We start from the raw sequence: 16,384 nt of genomic DNA on the forward strand, positions 1-16,384 counted from the left end.
TGGAAGCCCTCAAACCTCATCCACCTACTCAAATGGCTTTTCTGCTTAGCTACACTCAGGTGGTTGCAATATTAGCTTCATAGACTATTACTGCTAGACACATTTAAGGATAGTAAGAGAGGTAAAAGTTAAAGTTAATTGCATGCCTACCAGTCTGAGAACCCTACTTCTACATGAAACACACAACAAGGACACCCAACTAAGAGTCCCCATTTCCATTTTCACAAATTATGGGCAGACACCAAGACAGTTTCATCAATTGCCCAGAGTACCCTTACTGTTTGGCCCAGCAGTGAGGCATGGGCAATGCACCAGATAGGATCTGACCCAAAAGTAACAGCTTTCAAATGGAGTAGGCCTGTCCTTTGAGTCTTTTGCCACTACAGACAAGACACAACTTTGACACCCAACTTGGTATCTTCACGATTTAAAAAAATTAGGGGCAGACACCAGGACAGTGCCAACAATTTCCCTAGAGTACACATAGTATTTTAGTCCAGAATTAAGGCATGGGCCATGAACCAGACAGGGTCTGACCCAGAATTTACAGCTTTCAAATGAAGAGCTGGATAAGTGACCGGAGTAGGCCTGATCCTCTGTGACTCCAGCCAGTACAGACAAGACACAACTTGGACACCCAACTTTGAGTCTTTACCTTTCCAAAATTAGGGGCAGATACCAGGATAGTTTCATTAATTGACCAAGAGCACCCATATTGTTTTCGGCCAGCAGTGAGGTATAGGCCATGCTCCAGCGAGGGTCTGACCCAGACTTTACAGTTTTCAAATGAAGTGGTGGGTGAATGACAGTAGGTCTATTCCTCTGAGCTTCCAGCCACTACAGACAAGACACAAATTGGAGACTGAACTTGGAGCCTTCACATTTCCAAAAATATGGGGCAGATACTAGGAAAGTGGCATCAATTTCTCCAGAGTACTCATAGTGTTTTAGCTTAGCATTGAGGTATGGGCCATGCACCACACGGGGTCTGGACCATAATTTACAGCTTTCAAGTAAAGAGATAGATGAGTGACAGGAGTTGGCCTGTTCCTTTGAGACTCCAGCCACTACAGACAAGACACAACTTGGACATCCAACTTCGAGTCTCTGAATTTCCAAAAATTGGGGGCAGACACCAGTACAGTAGTATCAATTGCCCCACTGTACCCATAGCGTTTTGGACCAGCAGTGAGACATGGGCCATGCACCACAGAGGGTCTGCCCCAAAATGTACAGCTTTCAAATTAAGGTAAAATGAAGAGGTGGGTGGGCGAGTGACCAGTATAGGCCTGCTGTGCTGTGAGCCCCATACCTCATACCACAGCTAAAACTGGTTTTCTGATTAGCCCCAGTGGCAGCAATATTAGCTTCATAGAATGTTATTGCTAGACACAGTTATGGATTGTAAAATAAGTGGATGACTGAAAGTTATCTGCATGCCTGCCAATCTTTGAGCCCTCCTGCTATAGGCAAAATACAAGGACACCTAACTAGGAGTCCCCATCCACATTTCCCAAAATTTCCAACAGTACCTCAGCTGTGATCTCAGGTGAACTCAATGAACTCAATGCTAGGTTATCGGCTTAGTCTATGTGTGCACGTTGAGTATTTGGTTCCAGAAAATCTACATCTTTTGGCAGAAATGCACCAAAAACCGCAATGTGGTTTTGAACGTTTTTATGCCAGGAGATGCAACTTGGTGCTGAAATTTGTTCCAGAATTTTTTTGCAGAAATTTCTGCACCATAACATCATCATGTTTTTTAGTGTTTTTCTCCCTGTAGATGCATATTTCTGCAACAAATTCTGCACCAAATCTGCATCTCCTTGCAGAAAAACACAACAAAAAAAGTGATGGCATTTTGACCTGGTTTTGAAGCATTTTTCTGCAACAAGATGAAAATTTGTTGCAGCAATTTTTGTACCAAATCTGCATCTCCTGTCAGAAAAACTGAATCGTGTTTTTTTGGTGCAGATTTCTGCATCGAATTTTGGGTGTAGAATTTGTTGCAGAAACTTGCATTTACAGGGAGAAAAACACACTAAAAACATGTTATCTATTAACTATTTTTGTGATATAACTCTCTGGTTTAAGGGCATAAAAATTAAAAGTTTAAAAAAATTGCAAAATGTTCACAGTGTTTGCCAAACTTCAATCTTTTTTCACAAATAATTGCAAAAAATATCGTGCTAAATTACCACTATCATGGCGTCCAATAGGTATCCAAAACATTCTTGAAATCACTGGAATCTGTTGAAGCTTTCTACAGTTATAAACTCATAAACTGACGCTGGTCAGAATTGGAAAAATTGGCATGAATGTGGAAACAGTCATAAAGGGGTTAAACAAAAACGGTTTGTTACTCACACCTGATACTCATTCAATTATTTAACAACACCAGACATTAATTTTACTTTCAAACCATCTCCTAATTTCAAAGGTTCACATATTTTGCCACTCACAGCCATGTGATATTGGAACTATTAAAGAAAAAGAAGAAGACTAATTTTTATACAAATTTTTTTATTTTATTCTTTTTTCTACTTTTAGGACTTGTGCGCAACTCTGATGTAGCTTCAGGGAAGATTGAATCAGACCTATAGAAAATTCAGAAGATTTCACAAACATTCAAGCACCATATTATTTATGGCCTCCTTTCTGGTACATGTAGCGTCCATTTCCACACGTACCAAAGATAAGGACACATGTGGACCTATTAAATTCAATGGATTTGCGCACATGTCCGTGTTTTTACACGGACAGTGTGTCTGTGTGGAGCACATGTATGTCCATGTGTGACACACGGTGACATATCCGGTTTCTGCTGGCAACACAGGTTTCACACGGACCGCACACTGATGTGATCCATGTGACTTCAGTGACATCAGGGAAAACATGTTACTTTAAAAAACAGAAATTTTATATTTACCTGTCTCTAGCGCTGTTATCTTCATCGTTACTGTTGCTTCTGAGTCCCGTTCATTTTGCTTATGAACAGCGTCGGGCTGGCTACCGGAGGAATCTCCAGTAATGCCAGGCCTGGATTCAGGTACCTGCATTGCACTCCGGAGCTTTCATCTGAGCTCCGGAGTGCAACCGAGACAGTACCGTGAGTGCCGAGTAATTGATTCCCCGGTGTGCAGCTGTCAGGAACTGAACCGCAATCGCTGGGGAATCAATCACTCGGCGCTTGCGGTAAAGTCTTGGCTGCAGTCTGGAGCTCAGGTGAGAGCTCCGGAGTGCAATGCAGGTACCTGAATTCAGGCCTGGCATTACTGGAGATTCCTCCGGTAGCCAGTCCGACGCTGCTCATGAATATTCACTGCATTGACTGCAGACCCAGAAGCAACAGCAGCGCTAGAAACATACTGTCCGTGTGTTTTTCAGCTGTCAAACGGATAGCACACGAACAGCACCAGGAACATAAACACATATACAGACACATATACACACCTACACTGTGGACAGTGCAAAATGTTTGCTTTTTGCACGGACATGAGAAGAGGTCCTATATAGTACTGATTTTGCAGTTGATTGTGCATGGTTTTTTCCTTGAGTTGCTGCACTATACAGAAGCTATTGCATTGACACAAACCAAGGGTGCATGCAGTGAAAACTAAATCCTTATATATAGTTGAAAGGATAAAGACAAAGAAGGTTTTGTGCTTTAGCAAAAGATACCTATGGATGGTTATATATAGCTATTAGGATAAACACAAAGGAGTTTTGGGGCTTAAGCAAAGTATACCCATGGATTGTTATTTGAGGTACCCAATCAAATTTTATGACATTTACAACACTTTGCTGGAATGCATCTAGTTCCCTAGTGGTAAGTGGTTATGGAGCTATTCACAACTAATAGATAATGCAGGGAAAAAAAACCCAATGTCCATGCCCACACTCTGGTGAGGCTGGATTCACACGAACGTATTGCATTCAATGCGTGTGGATCAGATGCAATATGCTAATGACCCTCGGTTCCGGCTGTGCTGCCAGCATGAGTTGAGTGTCATGCAACAGTGATCCGATCCGGCGATTGGATCACAGCTGCCAAGGAGAGGGCGGGAGCTGCGGAGGAGAGGGAGGGATTAATCTCCACATTTCCTCCATTGTCAGCTGATGCAATTATCGTACTGCACTCAGATGACTTCCGAGTGCAGTCTGATGTTTCACTCGCACCCTTAGACTTGTATGAGTGCGAGTGATACGTCTCCAGAATCCGAATGAGAAAAAAATGCTGACCATCTGCTCTTCATCATGAACTAACATTGGTCCAAGTACAATGCGAGATTTTCTTGCATTGCATTTGTTCGAGTCATACGCTTGTGTGAGTGTACCCTTAGACACTAAATGGTAACAGTGGGTGTGCTGCATATTTACTGCATACACAATCTAATACACTCTAAAATGTAATAAAAATTTTAATTTCTATATCTACAAACAGTATAAAATTATGTGCTTATGTATTTTTTCCATTTGTTCTGAATGCAATCATATTGACAAGCATCATGCTTTTTAAAGCATCATGAACTTATTGTACCGTAAGGCTAAAATATAATAAAATCAAACAGTATGAAACGCAAGAGCTCATTCTTTTTAATATAACATCTAAAAATATATTTCCATTTTATGGAAATATCTAAAATGTTAACACTACATAAAACAGCTAATAAAATAAACATGACAATAAGTATGAGGATTTTTTTAGATGCTATATTTTTCATAGCTAAGCCATTACACAACCTTTTAAAATGACATACAATTTTGATATATTACACAGAGCATTGAAACTTTGAATAGTATTTGTGCTAACAAACATATTTCTCACAAAATATTTATGCAAATTAGGTTGAAATCGATGGACTTAAGTTTACCTTAAACCTTAAAAACTATGAAATTTTGAAGGTTGTAATGATAATGATGCAGTTTAATATTAATGAGAATTAGCTTAGATTCTCAGTGACATTCATGGGTTCTTTACTTTGAAATATGTTGTGTGATTTTTTTGCCTATCAGTGATGTCCGCTTCCTCCATATTAACTCTAGATTGGAGCTTATGCTGATTAAGCCCTAGACAGCACAAAGTGGATCACAATTTATCTTCAACCAAGAAGCTCATCCATATTCCTCAACAAGCAATATTTGCTCAAAGTGGACTTGTTACTTGAAATGTCATGCCCATCTAAAGTTACCACTAGAGATGAGTGAACCTCATCAGTTTGGTTTCACCAATGTCAGATTCAGTATGAGCCTTGGCTTGTTCGTTTGGGCTCAGCTACGCGAACACTTTGCTCAATAGTCAGCAATGTTTGGTAATTGTTTGTAGAAAACCCACTGCCATGGCTGTGATTAGCCAGGGAAATCACTGTAAAAAAAGGAAGCAAAAGGGTTAAAGCACAACATATCTACCAAATCTCCCCCTGGCTGTAACTGCTCCCGCAGTAGACTTCTGCGGCCGCTTATTTCCCTTATCCATATTCACTGCTTTTTCAGGCAACGAATGTCTCTAATTGGCTGCAGTCAGACCCCGCTCCCAGACAACGTCTGTGATTGGATGGAATCACAGACACTGTGTACGGGTCTCTATCGTGGTATAAAAAAATAAAAAAAACAATTGGCATAGGGTCTCCTCATCTACTAATACCAGCACAGATGAAGCCCATGGCTACAGGCTGCAGCCCCCAGCCGTGTGCTTATTTTGGCTGTGTATCAAAATATGAGGAAACGCATGCAGCTTTTTTAAATTATTGAAATATATACCTTAAAAAACCAGCATGCAGTCCCCCCAAATTTTATACCCAGTCATGGTAAAGCCCAACAGCTGGAAGATGGTATTCTCAGGCTGGAGAGACCCATAGTTATTGAGCCCCCCAGCCTGCAGCCATCCAGGATTGCCATATACATTAGATGCGACAATCCCAGCACTTTACCCAGCTCTTCCCAATTGCCCTGCTATGGTGTCAATTGGGGTAGTAAGGGGTTAAACGCAGCTCACAGCTGCCACTAAGCCCCAGAATAGTAATGGGAGACTCCCAATTACTAATCTATAAGTGAAAGCAAATAAACACAAACACCAAATAAATCCTTTATTTAAGATAAAAGTCAAAAAAGCCCCCTCTTTCACCAGTTTATTAACCCCCAAAACACCCCTGAAGGTCCAATGTAATCCACATAAGATCCCACGGTGATCCTGGTTCTGCTAGATCTGAAGCTACAGGGTACAGCCAAAGAACATGACCATCCACTGTAGCTGCAGGCAGAGAATAAACCACGGTGATCAGTGGGGACATCACTCAGGTATGCTGCGCCTTAGCTGGAGGTTCCCATGGCCCTCCACCTGTGACTGCAGGTGACCTAACCTCAGGGGCCCCTGAATGAACTCATTGACCTCACCTCAGGTGAGGTCACTGAGCTTAATGAAGTCACCTGTCTGCGGGTCTATAATACTGTAAAAATAAATACGTAAAAAATCGGTGTAGGTTCCCCACATATTATGATACCAGCACAGATAAACTATACGGTTAGAGGCTGCAGCCCCCAGCCCTGTGCTTATCTTGACTGTGTATCAAAATGAGATGAACTGCATGCAGCTTTTTTAAAATTATTTAAATAAACAATTAAAATAAATCAGAGTGCGGTTCCCCCACTTTTTAAACCGAACCATGATAAAGCCCAGCAGCTGGGCACTGGTATTTTCAGGCTGGGGAGACCCATGCCTATTTGTCTTATTGGTTATGAGAAATGATCCATTCATCCAGAATCAGCCAGTTTTCTTGGAGACAGTCCACAAAGGTGTTTGATGAGGCAGGTCAAGTTTCTGCAGCCACATCCTCGCTGCTCAGACTCTGCCAAGGGAGTCTCTCCGTAGGCCAATATTCCACCCCATGTCCTCTGAACTGGGTTGGAATAACAAAGCATAGGTGACTGGTTTCTGGGAAGGATTGTTTGCAAGAATAAAGGACGAGCTGGCGGGTTGAGATCTGCCATCTTCTCTGGATGACCTAGTATCCTTGTTTATCCACATTGACCTTCGGTTCCAAGAACTATTCAGAGACATGAAGAGGGAGAAGAGGTCTTTGTGCCAGGCCCCAGGCTCCTTCATTCTACAAGCTCATCATGCTACTACCAGTTACCTCTGCTGCTTCCTCCCAGCCCATGAAGGTGGATCAACTGCATCCGGCCAGTAGTCGCTGTGAGATCTGTCGCTCCAGTGAGGGGTGTTTCTACTGTGGTAGTTCCGCGCACCTGATCTACTTCTGCCCTAAGAAGTCAGGAAACTTCCCAGTATAGGTTTAGTAGGAGAGGCTACCCTAGGCGAGAGCAAGTGCTCTCACCCCTACATATGACTGTGCCCATAACCAGTGATGACTCCCAGTTTTCCAAGATGGCCTAGCTGGACTTTGGTGCAGATGGAAATTCATATAGCAGAGCATAGTGAATTGGTATAGAATTCCTATTTGTCAGCTTCAAACACCCATTACTCTGCTGTCGGTGGACAGAAAGTCTCACTCCTACGCTATCTGGTTCATCATCGAAGAAATTGACCTTCATGTGGGATTGCCGCATATGGAGAAATTTGTTTTTCATATGTTAATGTATATGTTGCATCTGCTATTGCTGAGCCTGCCGTGGATTCAAAAGCATGAACCAGTTCTGGACTGGAGATCAGGGGACATGATCAGGTGGGGTCACTCCTGCCATGAAAGCTGTCTTGTCTCTGTGTAACCTGCTCAGCCGTCTGTGAGAGCCTCTAACCTTCCTTGTCTGCCGTCTGCCATCTGTGCATTTGCAGACGTCTTCGACAAGAAAAAGACCTTTCCACCATACAGACAGTATAGCTGTCCTATTGACCTCCCTGGGTCTACTCCTCCCTGCGATCGTATTAACCCTCAGTCTCAGGCTGAGACCCAAGCTACGTCTGAGTACATAAAGGAGATTCTGGCGAGAGGTTTCATCCAAAAGTCTTCCTCACCTGCCGATTTTTCTTTGTCAATAAAAAGGACCGTGTATATACTATAGAGGTCCCAATCAAATGATGTTCAAGAACAAATATCCGCTGTTGATATTACCACAATTATTCCACCGACTCTGAGGTTCCAGGGTTTTCTCCAAGCTTGACTTCCATGGGTGCATAAAATCTGGTCCGGATGTGGTCAGGTGACAACTTGAAGACGGCCTTCAACACCCGTGATGGCCACTATGAGTATCAGGTAATGCCATTTGGGCTTAGAAATGCCCCGGCAGTCTTACAGGAACTCGTCAATGATATATTCTGAGATCTGCTCTACACATGTGTGGTGGTATAGCTGAACGACATTCTCATGTTCTCACCAGACCTGCCTACAGACAAGAGAAATGTTCGTCAGGTGCTGCCGTCTATATGCCAAATACAAGAAGTGTCTCTTTGAACAGTCCTCTCTGTCTTTCTTAGGCTATGTTATCTCAGAGACCAGCCTGAGGATGGATCTGGACAAGCTGTCAGTGGTACTAAAGTGGCCTTCTCCCGACGGTATGAAAGTTTCCTTTCTTTCCCTAACAATTACAGGGGTCTAAGGGGAAAACTCTTCTCCTTGCGGAGATTGACAAACAAATCTGGCTGTCAGTGAGGAGTCTCATAGCTGCAATGCTCCTCTGGCATATATTCAATTTGTCTCTTCGGGGAGGAAAGACGAACTCTACTGTCAGCTATTCAAAGTAGAAAAGGTTTTAACAAGCCTTTTCATATGACTTAGAATTTATGCCAGATCAGAACCTCAATTTGCAGACACGGTGTTTCAGGGAGATTGCGCCTCGCCAGTGCAAAGTATGAGATCTGATCTGGCTGTATGAGAAGCTATAGTGGGGTCTAAGGGGAAATTTTTCATCTTGCGAAGACTGACAAACCAATTTGGCTGCCAGGGAGGGGTCTTATAGCTGCAATGCTCCTCTTGGAAATATTAAAATTGTCTCTTCAAGTAGGAAAGAGACAAACTCTTTTGTCACCTATTAAGTTCACCCAGGATCTTACCATCTTAGCCTTGACACGCAAAGGGGTGGATCTTAAAGCAGTTGCATAAGACGCCAGGACTTCTTGTCAGCCCCGGCGCTGTATAAACTGGAGACTAGCAAATTTATCCTTCGGAGTAGATGCTTCATACTCTGGTGATGGTGTGGTCCACATGCAGAAGACGGCTATGGGTAAAACTTTAACTTGTGGATTTTTTCCAGGACCTTTTCTCCAGCTGAGCGCAACTGCTTGATTGGTAATTGCTGGCAATAAAATTGGTGTTGGAAGATTGGCAATATTTTCTGTAGGGAGCGGTGCATCCAATCATCATCTTCATCGACCACAAGAATCTGGCATATCTCTACTTTGGCTAAGAGGTTGAACCTGCGCCAAGCCCGGTGGTCATAGTTCTTCTCCTGTTTCGACTTTGTTTTTCATTTCCATCCAGCTGAGAAGAACGTCAAGGCTGATACGCTGTCACGGTCATGTCTGTTGGCTGATTTAAATATATAAACATGCTCTTTATTTATATAGTGCCTAAAAAAGTTAAAAACTCTAAAGTATACCCCGCCCCAAGACATAGCATATGCGCATGTTTTCCCCAATAGCCAATCAAAGCAATAGCTGTTTGTACAATGTAATCAGGTGATTTTTTTTTCAGGCATTCACTGTTTGTTTATACAGCAACTCACAAGGTGAAAAGGTAACACACTATATAACGGCAATTAACCCTGCCGGTTCCTGCACAGACAAGAGATCAAAAATGGTTTTCTTCTGACATTTTCTGTTATGTTCATACAGCAACTCACAAGGGGTAAAGACAACACACTATAAAATGGCAACAGACCCTTCTGGTTCCTGTACAGTCTAGAGATCCCAATACTGATCGTCCATCGAGCAATTCACATTCCTTATAGGGAATCAAAGGGTAGAGCAAAGTGCAAATTACCTATAGAAGGGAAGGTATGCTCAAGCTGAAAGTGATCCTAGAATGGGTAAGACAAACAACAAAATACAGCCAGCGAGACGTGGTCCAATGGCAGCCAATAAGAGAAGCCGGTGGAACGGGAAAGCAGTGAATATGTATGAGGGATAATTATTGGCTCTGGAAGTAGCGCTGCAGCCATGGGAAGAGTTGATAAGTATGTCCTACTGCAACCTTTTTTTTATTTTCTTTCTTTTACAACCCACTACACTATTTTACAACACATCATTTTGCCTCCCATTGAATTTAATGGGTTCAACTAGGATGGCCATTCCGAACGACGATCTCAGGCAGGCTCTGCAATCCTGAACTGATCCGATTCTTGGTAGGATTGCTCATGTCTTATCAGGAGCAGGAAAATATTAAAAGCTGCACCCAAAAGCAGATTGGACAGGCAAAATAATAAATTAATCTACCTATTACCCTAATAGAGCTTAATCAATTATAACAGAAACTGCAAACTTCACTCAAAGAAAAGGTGAATCTCATGTGGTCCAGAGGACAGAGAAGCTGACCACAGACTCAAGGGTTTGAATCTAAACACATGACATTCAGAAAGCTTAAAGTAAATGTAATTTCCAGTATGTTGGAAGAACTATCTAACCAACTCACTGCATAAAGAAACATAGGTATAATGTCAAACAAGGAATTCTCAATCGTAGTGATTTCAAACATTTTTTTTTATTTGAACACTAAAAAAAACAGATAGTCGGCATCTTAATATTTTGAACAGATTCCAGATTATATTCCAGATACAGAAGGTTAATCAATAAAGAATATTATTGAATGTACAAAATATCAATTTTAGTGCCAGAGGGATTAAATATCAGTATAACAAATTATAAATGTTGTTTATTGATATGTTTTTAATTCTTTATCCAAATGTGTTTTTGTAATTATTATCACATTTTTAATGATGGTTTTAAGTACATTGCACATATGATTGGCTATATAGGTTTACTGCTGTAACCAGAACCTGATTGAGGGGAAAGACCATCCCAAAAATGCATATGCATATGTACCCTGTGCCTTTGTAATTAATGCAAGTTTTTACTAATTGCCATGTAGTCTCCTGGTCTGTAGCACCGGCAATCACACTGCTGTTCACCTCTCTCTTTTGATTGTTGCTCCCACACCTGTGTGTGGAAGGAAGCAGTCAGTGCAGCAGTGGATCTACAGGCTCCCAATCAATCATCACATCAAGTCATGTACCAGCGCATCCCTTACTTCGAAATTGGTCTCAGGATAGAGGATTTTGTTCCTTGGAGAAAAGAGGAAGGTCTCGTTTTTCCTCCCTGGGATCAGTGCCAGTATTCCTCTTGTTCGGTGTCACTGTGCGGGTTTGCTCAACTCACAAAAATGAGTGCAGCACCTGTGGTTGTTTTGCTAAAATTGGATTGAGATAGATTCCCAAAGGAGCACTCCCTCTTTCTTTCTGTTCACAAAGCCCAGACTCCTCAATCTGACTGACAGATAGACAAGTATAAATCTTCATTCCTCAGAACAGATTTTCAATGCTTCACAGTTCAGTAGTAGCATACCTTACACCACTCCATCCAACACTTGACATTGTGCTTGCTTCTGTAAGGCTTGAATGCAACTACTCTGCCATGAAAACCAATGACATTTTTAGAAAACTGGAGTCCAAACTCAATATGCCTAAAATAACAAACAAAGGCAGGTACAAATGTGACGCCCCTGGACTATCAGGTCGTCACAGGGTACTGCACAAACTGCCCTCCCGTGCAGTATTCCACCTCCCTCTTGGTTCTGGGTCCCTACTTAAGTGGTGTTGCCTCCATCAGCGAATCAAAACCCTAGAGACAACCTCACCACACCCACCTAACACACCAGTGGACGGCTTGAGAGGAATAGAGTCACCAACCTGGGGAGTTGGGGAGGGGAGGTGAGGAAGTGTAGTGAGTTGAGGAGAGTCAGTGAGTGGAGAAGAGTAGCAGAGTGTAGCCCTCGAACTGAGAGGAGCTCAGAGGAGGTAGGGAGTGGGACTCCCAAAGTAACAGCCTAGGTTGCAGACAGTGGTCTGGGCCTAGAAGGAGTCAGACCACCAGTCGCAGGGGATCATGGCAAGGTGCTCGGGCTCATTGAAGAGGACAGCTGGCGGCCTGGCCCAATCACCGGTCCGGGACCGAAGGCACGACGGGGTACACGGACCCTAGGTCTAGGAGTAGCTTCAGGCAACCTGACAAGTCACCTGAGGAGAACGGAGCCTTCACGATCCGTTCCCACCCGCTCCAAAATCGGGGCATTAGCGCAACGAGGGGGATAGGACTTTCCAACCAAAAACGGTCCAGAAAATCCCAAACGTGAGCCCTGAGAGCAAGCTCCCTCACTTAGCCATAGTCACGGACCACCAGGCAGCACCACTTGGGGACAGGACCCGGACAAGCTCCCCTCAGCGGCAGCGGTACCCAGAGACTTGGTTTACCCGGATGTCGGTGTCTGATTATGGACTGAGTGAGTACGAGAGTGAACCCTTCATCCCCACATCCCCACGGCACTTCCCACCTTTCACTGGAGTCCTGGGGCATCCCCCTACCCGTGGAGGGTTCCAACACTTTGCTGCCCCGTTCCATCATCCCCGAGTACTCCCAGCAGCAGCGGTGATACTCCTAATTACCACACACCATGGGTGGTGTCACGAACTATAACTCCCCTGTAAATACCCCCCTTTTCATTCGAGTGGCCGCACGACCCCCGGGTCCAGAGACCCTCGAGCCACAGCGAACCCAGATCCGAGCAGCTCGGCTGCTTCCACGGGGGAGGTACACAAACCTTCGCAATGTCTAGCTTTGGTGCCTCACCACTGCATGAGTCTCAGTGTTGGCTGCATCAGGACATCATGTTGACAGTGTTCATCACAGTTGTAGCCAATTACTGAGGTCAACAGTTGTGCTGAAGTAGACAAGACAAGCAGCCAAAATGCCAAAACCAGCTGTGGGGTCTGTAGTACTAGGGTAAGAGGAGTACTAGCTTTGTCATTTTAGGTATTATATTGATGTCCACATTGTTAAAGTGGAAAACCATTTTAAGGTGAAATATTGGGGCTCTCTAGGTATTGACACAGGAGATAGTGACACAATTTTGTAACTTAAGGTTTGCAATTTGCTTACTGGACCGATCTGGTTTGTAAGAGCTTCCATTTTTCAATAATGCTACTCACCGTTGATGAAGAAATAAAACTAGGGAGGGAGATATTGCAGATTCTGTATGTATAATATACAGGTGCATCTCAATAAATTAGAATATCATCATAAAGTTGATTTTTTTCAGTAATTCAATACAAAAAGGAAACACATATATTGTATAGCTTCAAAAGGAAGATGAAAGACACCAGATCCAACAATGCAGACGAGCTGAAGGCTCCTATCAAAGACACCTGGACTTCAATAACACCTCAGTAGTGTCACAGGCTGATCGCCTCCATGCCACGCCGCATTGATGCAGTAATTCATTCAAAATGAACGCTGACCAAGTATTGAGGCATTTACTGTACAGACTTTTCAGTAGGCGCCAACATTTCTGAGTTAAATCATTTTTTTCAGTTGGTCTTATATAATATTCTAATTTTCTGAGATAATGACTTTTGGGTTTTCATTGGCTGTAAGCCATAATCATCAACATTAACAGAAATAAACATTTGAAATAGATCACTCTGTGTAATGACTCTATATAATATATGTGTTTCCTTTTTGTATTGAATTACTGAAATAAATTAAGTTTTAGATGATATTCTAATTTTTTGAGATGCTCTTGTATCTTGGCATACAAGAATATTCTATAACGTTATTACTAATTTTAAATAATTCTTTAATTTTATTTTTTTCCAAAATCCAACAAAAATATAAATGTCCTTGACTTTTACCATGTTCCCAGAGCATCATTGGCATTACTGCTTTAGAACATCATAAGGCATGGGCAGATTATACCTACGTGTGCAGGTAGATGCTAATGTAAGCTAAGTATTTTACTAATTTGTGAAAACTGAACAGAATCCATTTACTATACTCAGATATAGTGACGGTTGCATGGACTCTGTAGAGGCGTTTAGTTCATAGCTAAAGATTACTTCCTGGCTTCTACCATGTTTAATGCATTAAAGGATGATATTTTAAGCAGCTTATTCTGCAACATGCTCCTTCCATTTATCAGGGCTTTAGAAGTAGGAGTTGTATACAGTGGCACCAAGTGAGGTAATGTATGAATTACGTGGCAAGTTTTACCATTAGGAAATCTGACAGGTAGTTAGCTGCAAACATCAATCATGTCTGTAAATGCTAATTCACACTTCTCCACAGAGCAAATGCATCAATCCTTAGCAGTCATGCCGCATTTTACACTATGATTGTACTGAAGAAAGCATTAATCTGGTCCGACATTCCATTTAATGTAAGCCACTTATGGAGCCAATGCAGTGAACCCATAGCATGGATTTTTACTCCACTATGTTAAACTTTCCTTTTTTTTTTTTCCTTTCTTTTTCATGCAAAATACATTAGCTTCTAATGTGACATTTTAAAAGCTATGAACTCAAAATGTCTCGTTACAGCAAATAAATAATGTTAATAACGGTCCCTTCATCGTGAGTGAAAAAGATTATTTCACTTAATATGTTTATTTCTGTATTATTAAGTGAAGTTGGTAATCCAGTTTACATCTTGTTATACCTCTATGTTAGACGTATATAGAAATCTGATTTTTTTGTATTAAAAATTACTAAAAAAAATTTAGAAACATGTATAATAGCGCAGTTTTATCTGTTCATCTCAATGTTCGGATACATTGTGGTCATACGAGGACTAAATTCCAATCCTCTTCTCTTTATACAACACTAGCTGTAGTATCCGGCATCGCCCAGGATAGTAATTAAGTGTCTCTCTGTCTCTCCCCCACTCTCTCACTCTCCCTCTCTGTCTGTCTACCTCTTTTTCTGTCTTTTTGCTTCTCTGTCTCACTCTGCCTGTGTCTCTGTTGCTCTCCCTGTCTGCCTATCTCTCTCTGTCTCTCTATTTCTGTCTTTCTCTCTGTTTCTCTCTCTGTATTTCTCTCTCTGTCTGTCTCTCTCTGTCTCTCACTGTTTCTCTGTCTCTCTCTGTCTGTCTCTTTGTTTCTCTGTCTGTCTCTCTGTCTGTCTCTCTTTCGCTGTCTCTCTGTCACTCGGTTTCTGTCTGTCTCTCTCCATCTGTCTGTCTCTCTCTGTCTCTCTCTGTCTATGTCTATCTGTCTCTGTCTGTCTCTCTCTGTCTGTTTCTTACCCTGTCTGTCTCTGTCTTTGTCTGTGTCTGTCTGCTTGTCTGTCTGTTTGTCTGTCAGCTTGTCTCTCTGTTTGTCTCTGTCTGTCTGTTTCTGTCTCTCTCTGTTTCTCTGTCTGTTTGTCTGTTTGTCTCTGTTTGTCTGTTTGTCTCTGTCTGCTTGTCTGTCACGGTTTGTCTATCTGTCTCTCTATCCGTCTCTCCACTAAAATCATATTACCTGACCCATAATCTTCTTATACAAAGAATGTCCTTTAATGCCTATAGCAACCAATCACAGCTCCTATTAATGAGGCACATGTGCAAAATTTCCTGATTGTAAATGCGATAGCGCAGATTCCTTTAGTGGACATACACATACATTCATACATATACACATACACACATACACACACACATACATACACAAATACATACATACACTCAGCTTTATATATTAGATTGAAAAAAGTGGATGAGAATCTGTCTGGCTTTATGCCGGCATCACACGGGACGATCTATCGTGCGATTCCCCCTGTCACACGCACTTACCTCCCGGGCGACGTCGCTGTGGGCGGCGAACATCCTCTTCCTAAAGGGGGGGGATGTTCGGTGTCACAGCGATGTCACACGGCAGCTGGCCAATAGAAGCGGAGGGGTGGAGATGAGCGGGACGTAACATCCCGCCCACCTCCTTCTTTCCGCATTGCCGGCGGGACGCAGGTAAGCTGTGTTTGTCGTTCCCGAGGTATCACATGGAGCGACGTGTGCAGCCCCGGGAACGATGAACAAGCGGAGCACAGAAGGAGGACCGACATTTTTGAAAATGAACGACGTGTCAATGAGCAACAATAAGGTGAGTATTTTTGCTCGTTGACAGTCATTCCGAGATGTCACACTGTACGATATCTCTGACGATGCCAGATGTGCGTCACTAACAACGTGACCCCCGACTACATATCGTCCGATATATCGTACCGTGTGACGCCGGCATTAGAGTGCAAATTGTGAGCGCTGGCTCATGCTGGGAACACAGGTGAATGGGGACAATGTGCACATAGAGTGGCTGCAGAAATTTGTCTATAGCCTGAAAAACCCCTTGAATACACTTTTTAAAATAAATTTTGTAAACATCAAATAGCATAGAAATGTTTAGTATCCTTA

At 42.5% G+C, this 16,384-nt stretch overlaps 1 protein-coding gene across 1 annotated transcript in view; it reads left to right on the forward strand.

Annotated features, from left to right (window-relative positions):
• Nucleotides 1-8,190: 8,190 nt before the first annotated feature.
• Nucleotides 8,191-16,384, forward strand: part of LOC142302322 (uncharacterized) — a 45,403-nt gene continuing 37,209 nt past the window's right edge. Inside the window, exons 1-4 of the mRNA XM_075343384.1 lie at nucleotides 8,191-8,210; nucleotides 8,432-8,509; nucleotides 11,497-11,652; nucleotides 14,288-14,378. Coding sequence (XP_075199499.1) covers nucleotides 8,191-8,210; nucleotides 8,432-8,509; nucleotides 11,497-11,652; nucleotides 14,288-14,378 — 345 coding nt within the window. The remainder of the gene's footprint in view (nucleotides 8,211-8,431; nucleotides 8,510-11,496; nucleotides 11,653-14,287; nucleotides 14,379-16,384) is intronic.

Source organism: Anomaloglossus baeobatrachus, chromosome 4 (genome assembly GCF_048569485.1).
Source record: "Anomaloglossus baeobatrachus isolate aAnoBae1 chromosome 4, aAnoBae1.hap1, whole genome shotgun sequence".
Taxonomy (NCBI): Eukaryota; Metazoa; Chordata; class Amphibia; order Anura; family Aromobatidae; genus Anomaloglossus; species Anomaloglossus baeobatrachus.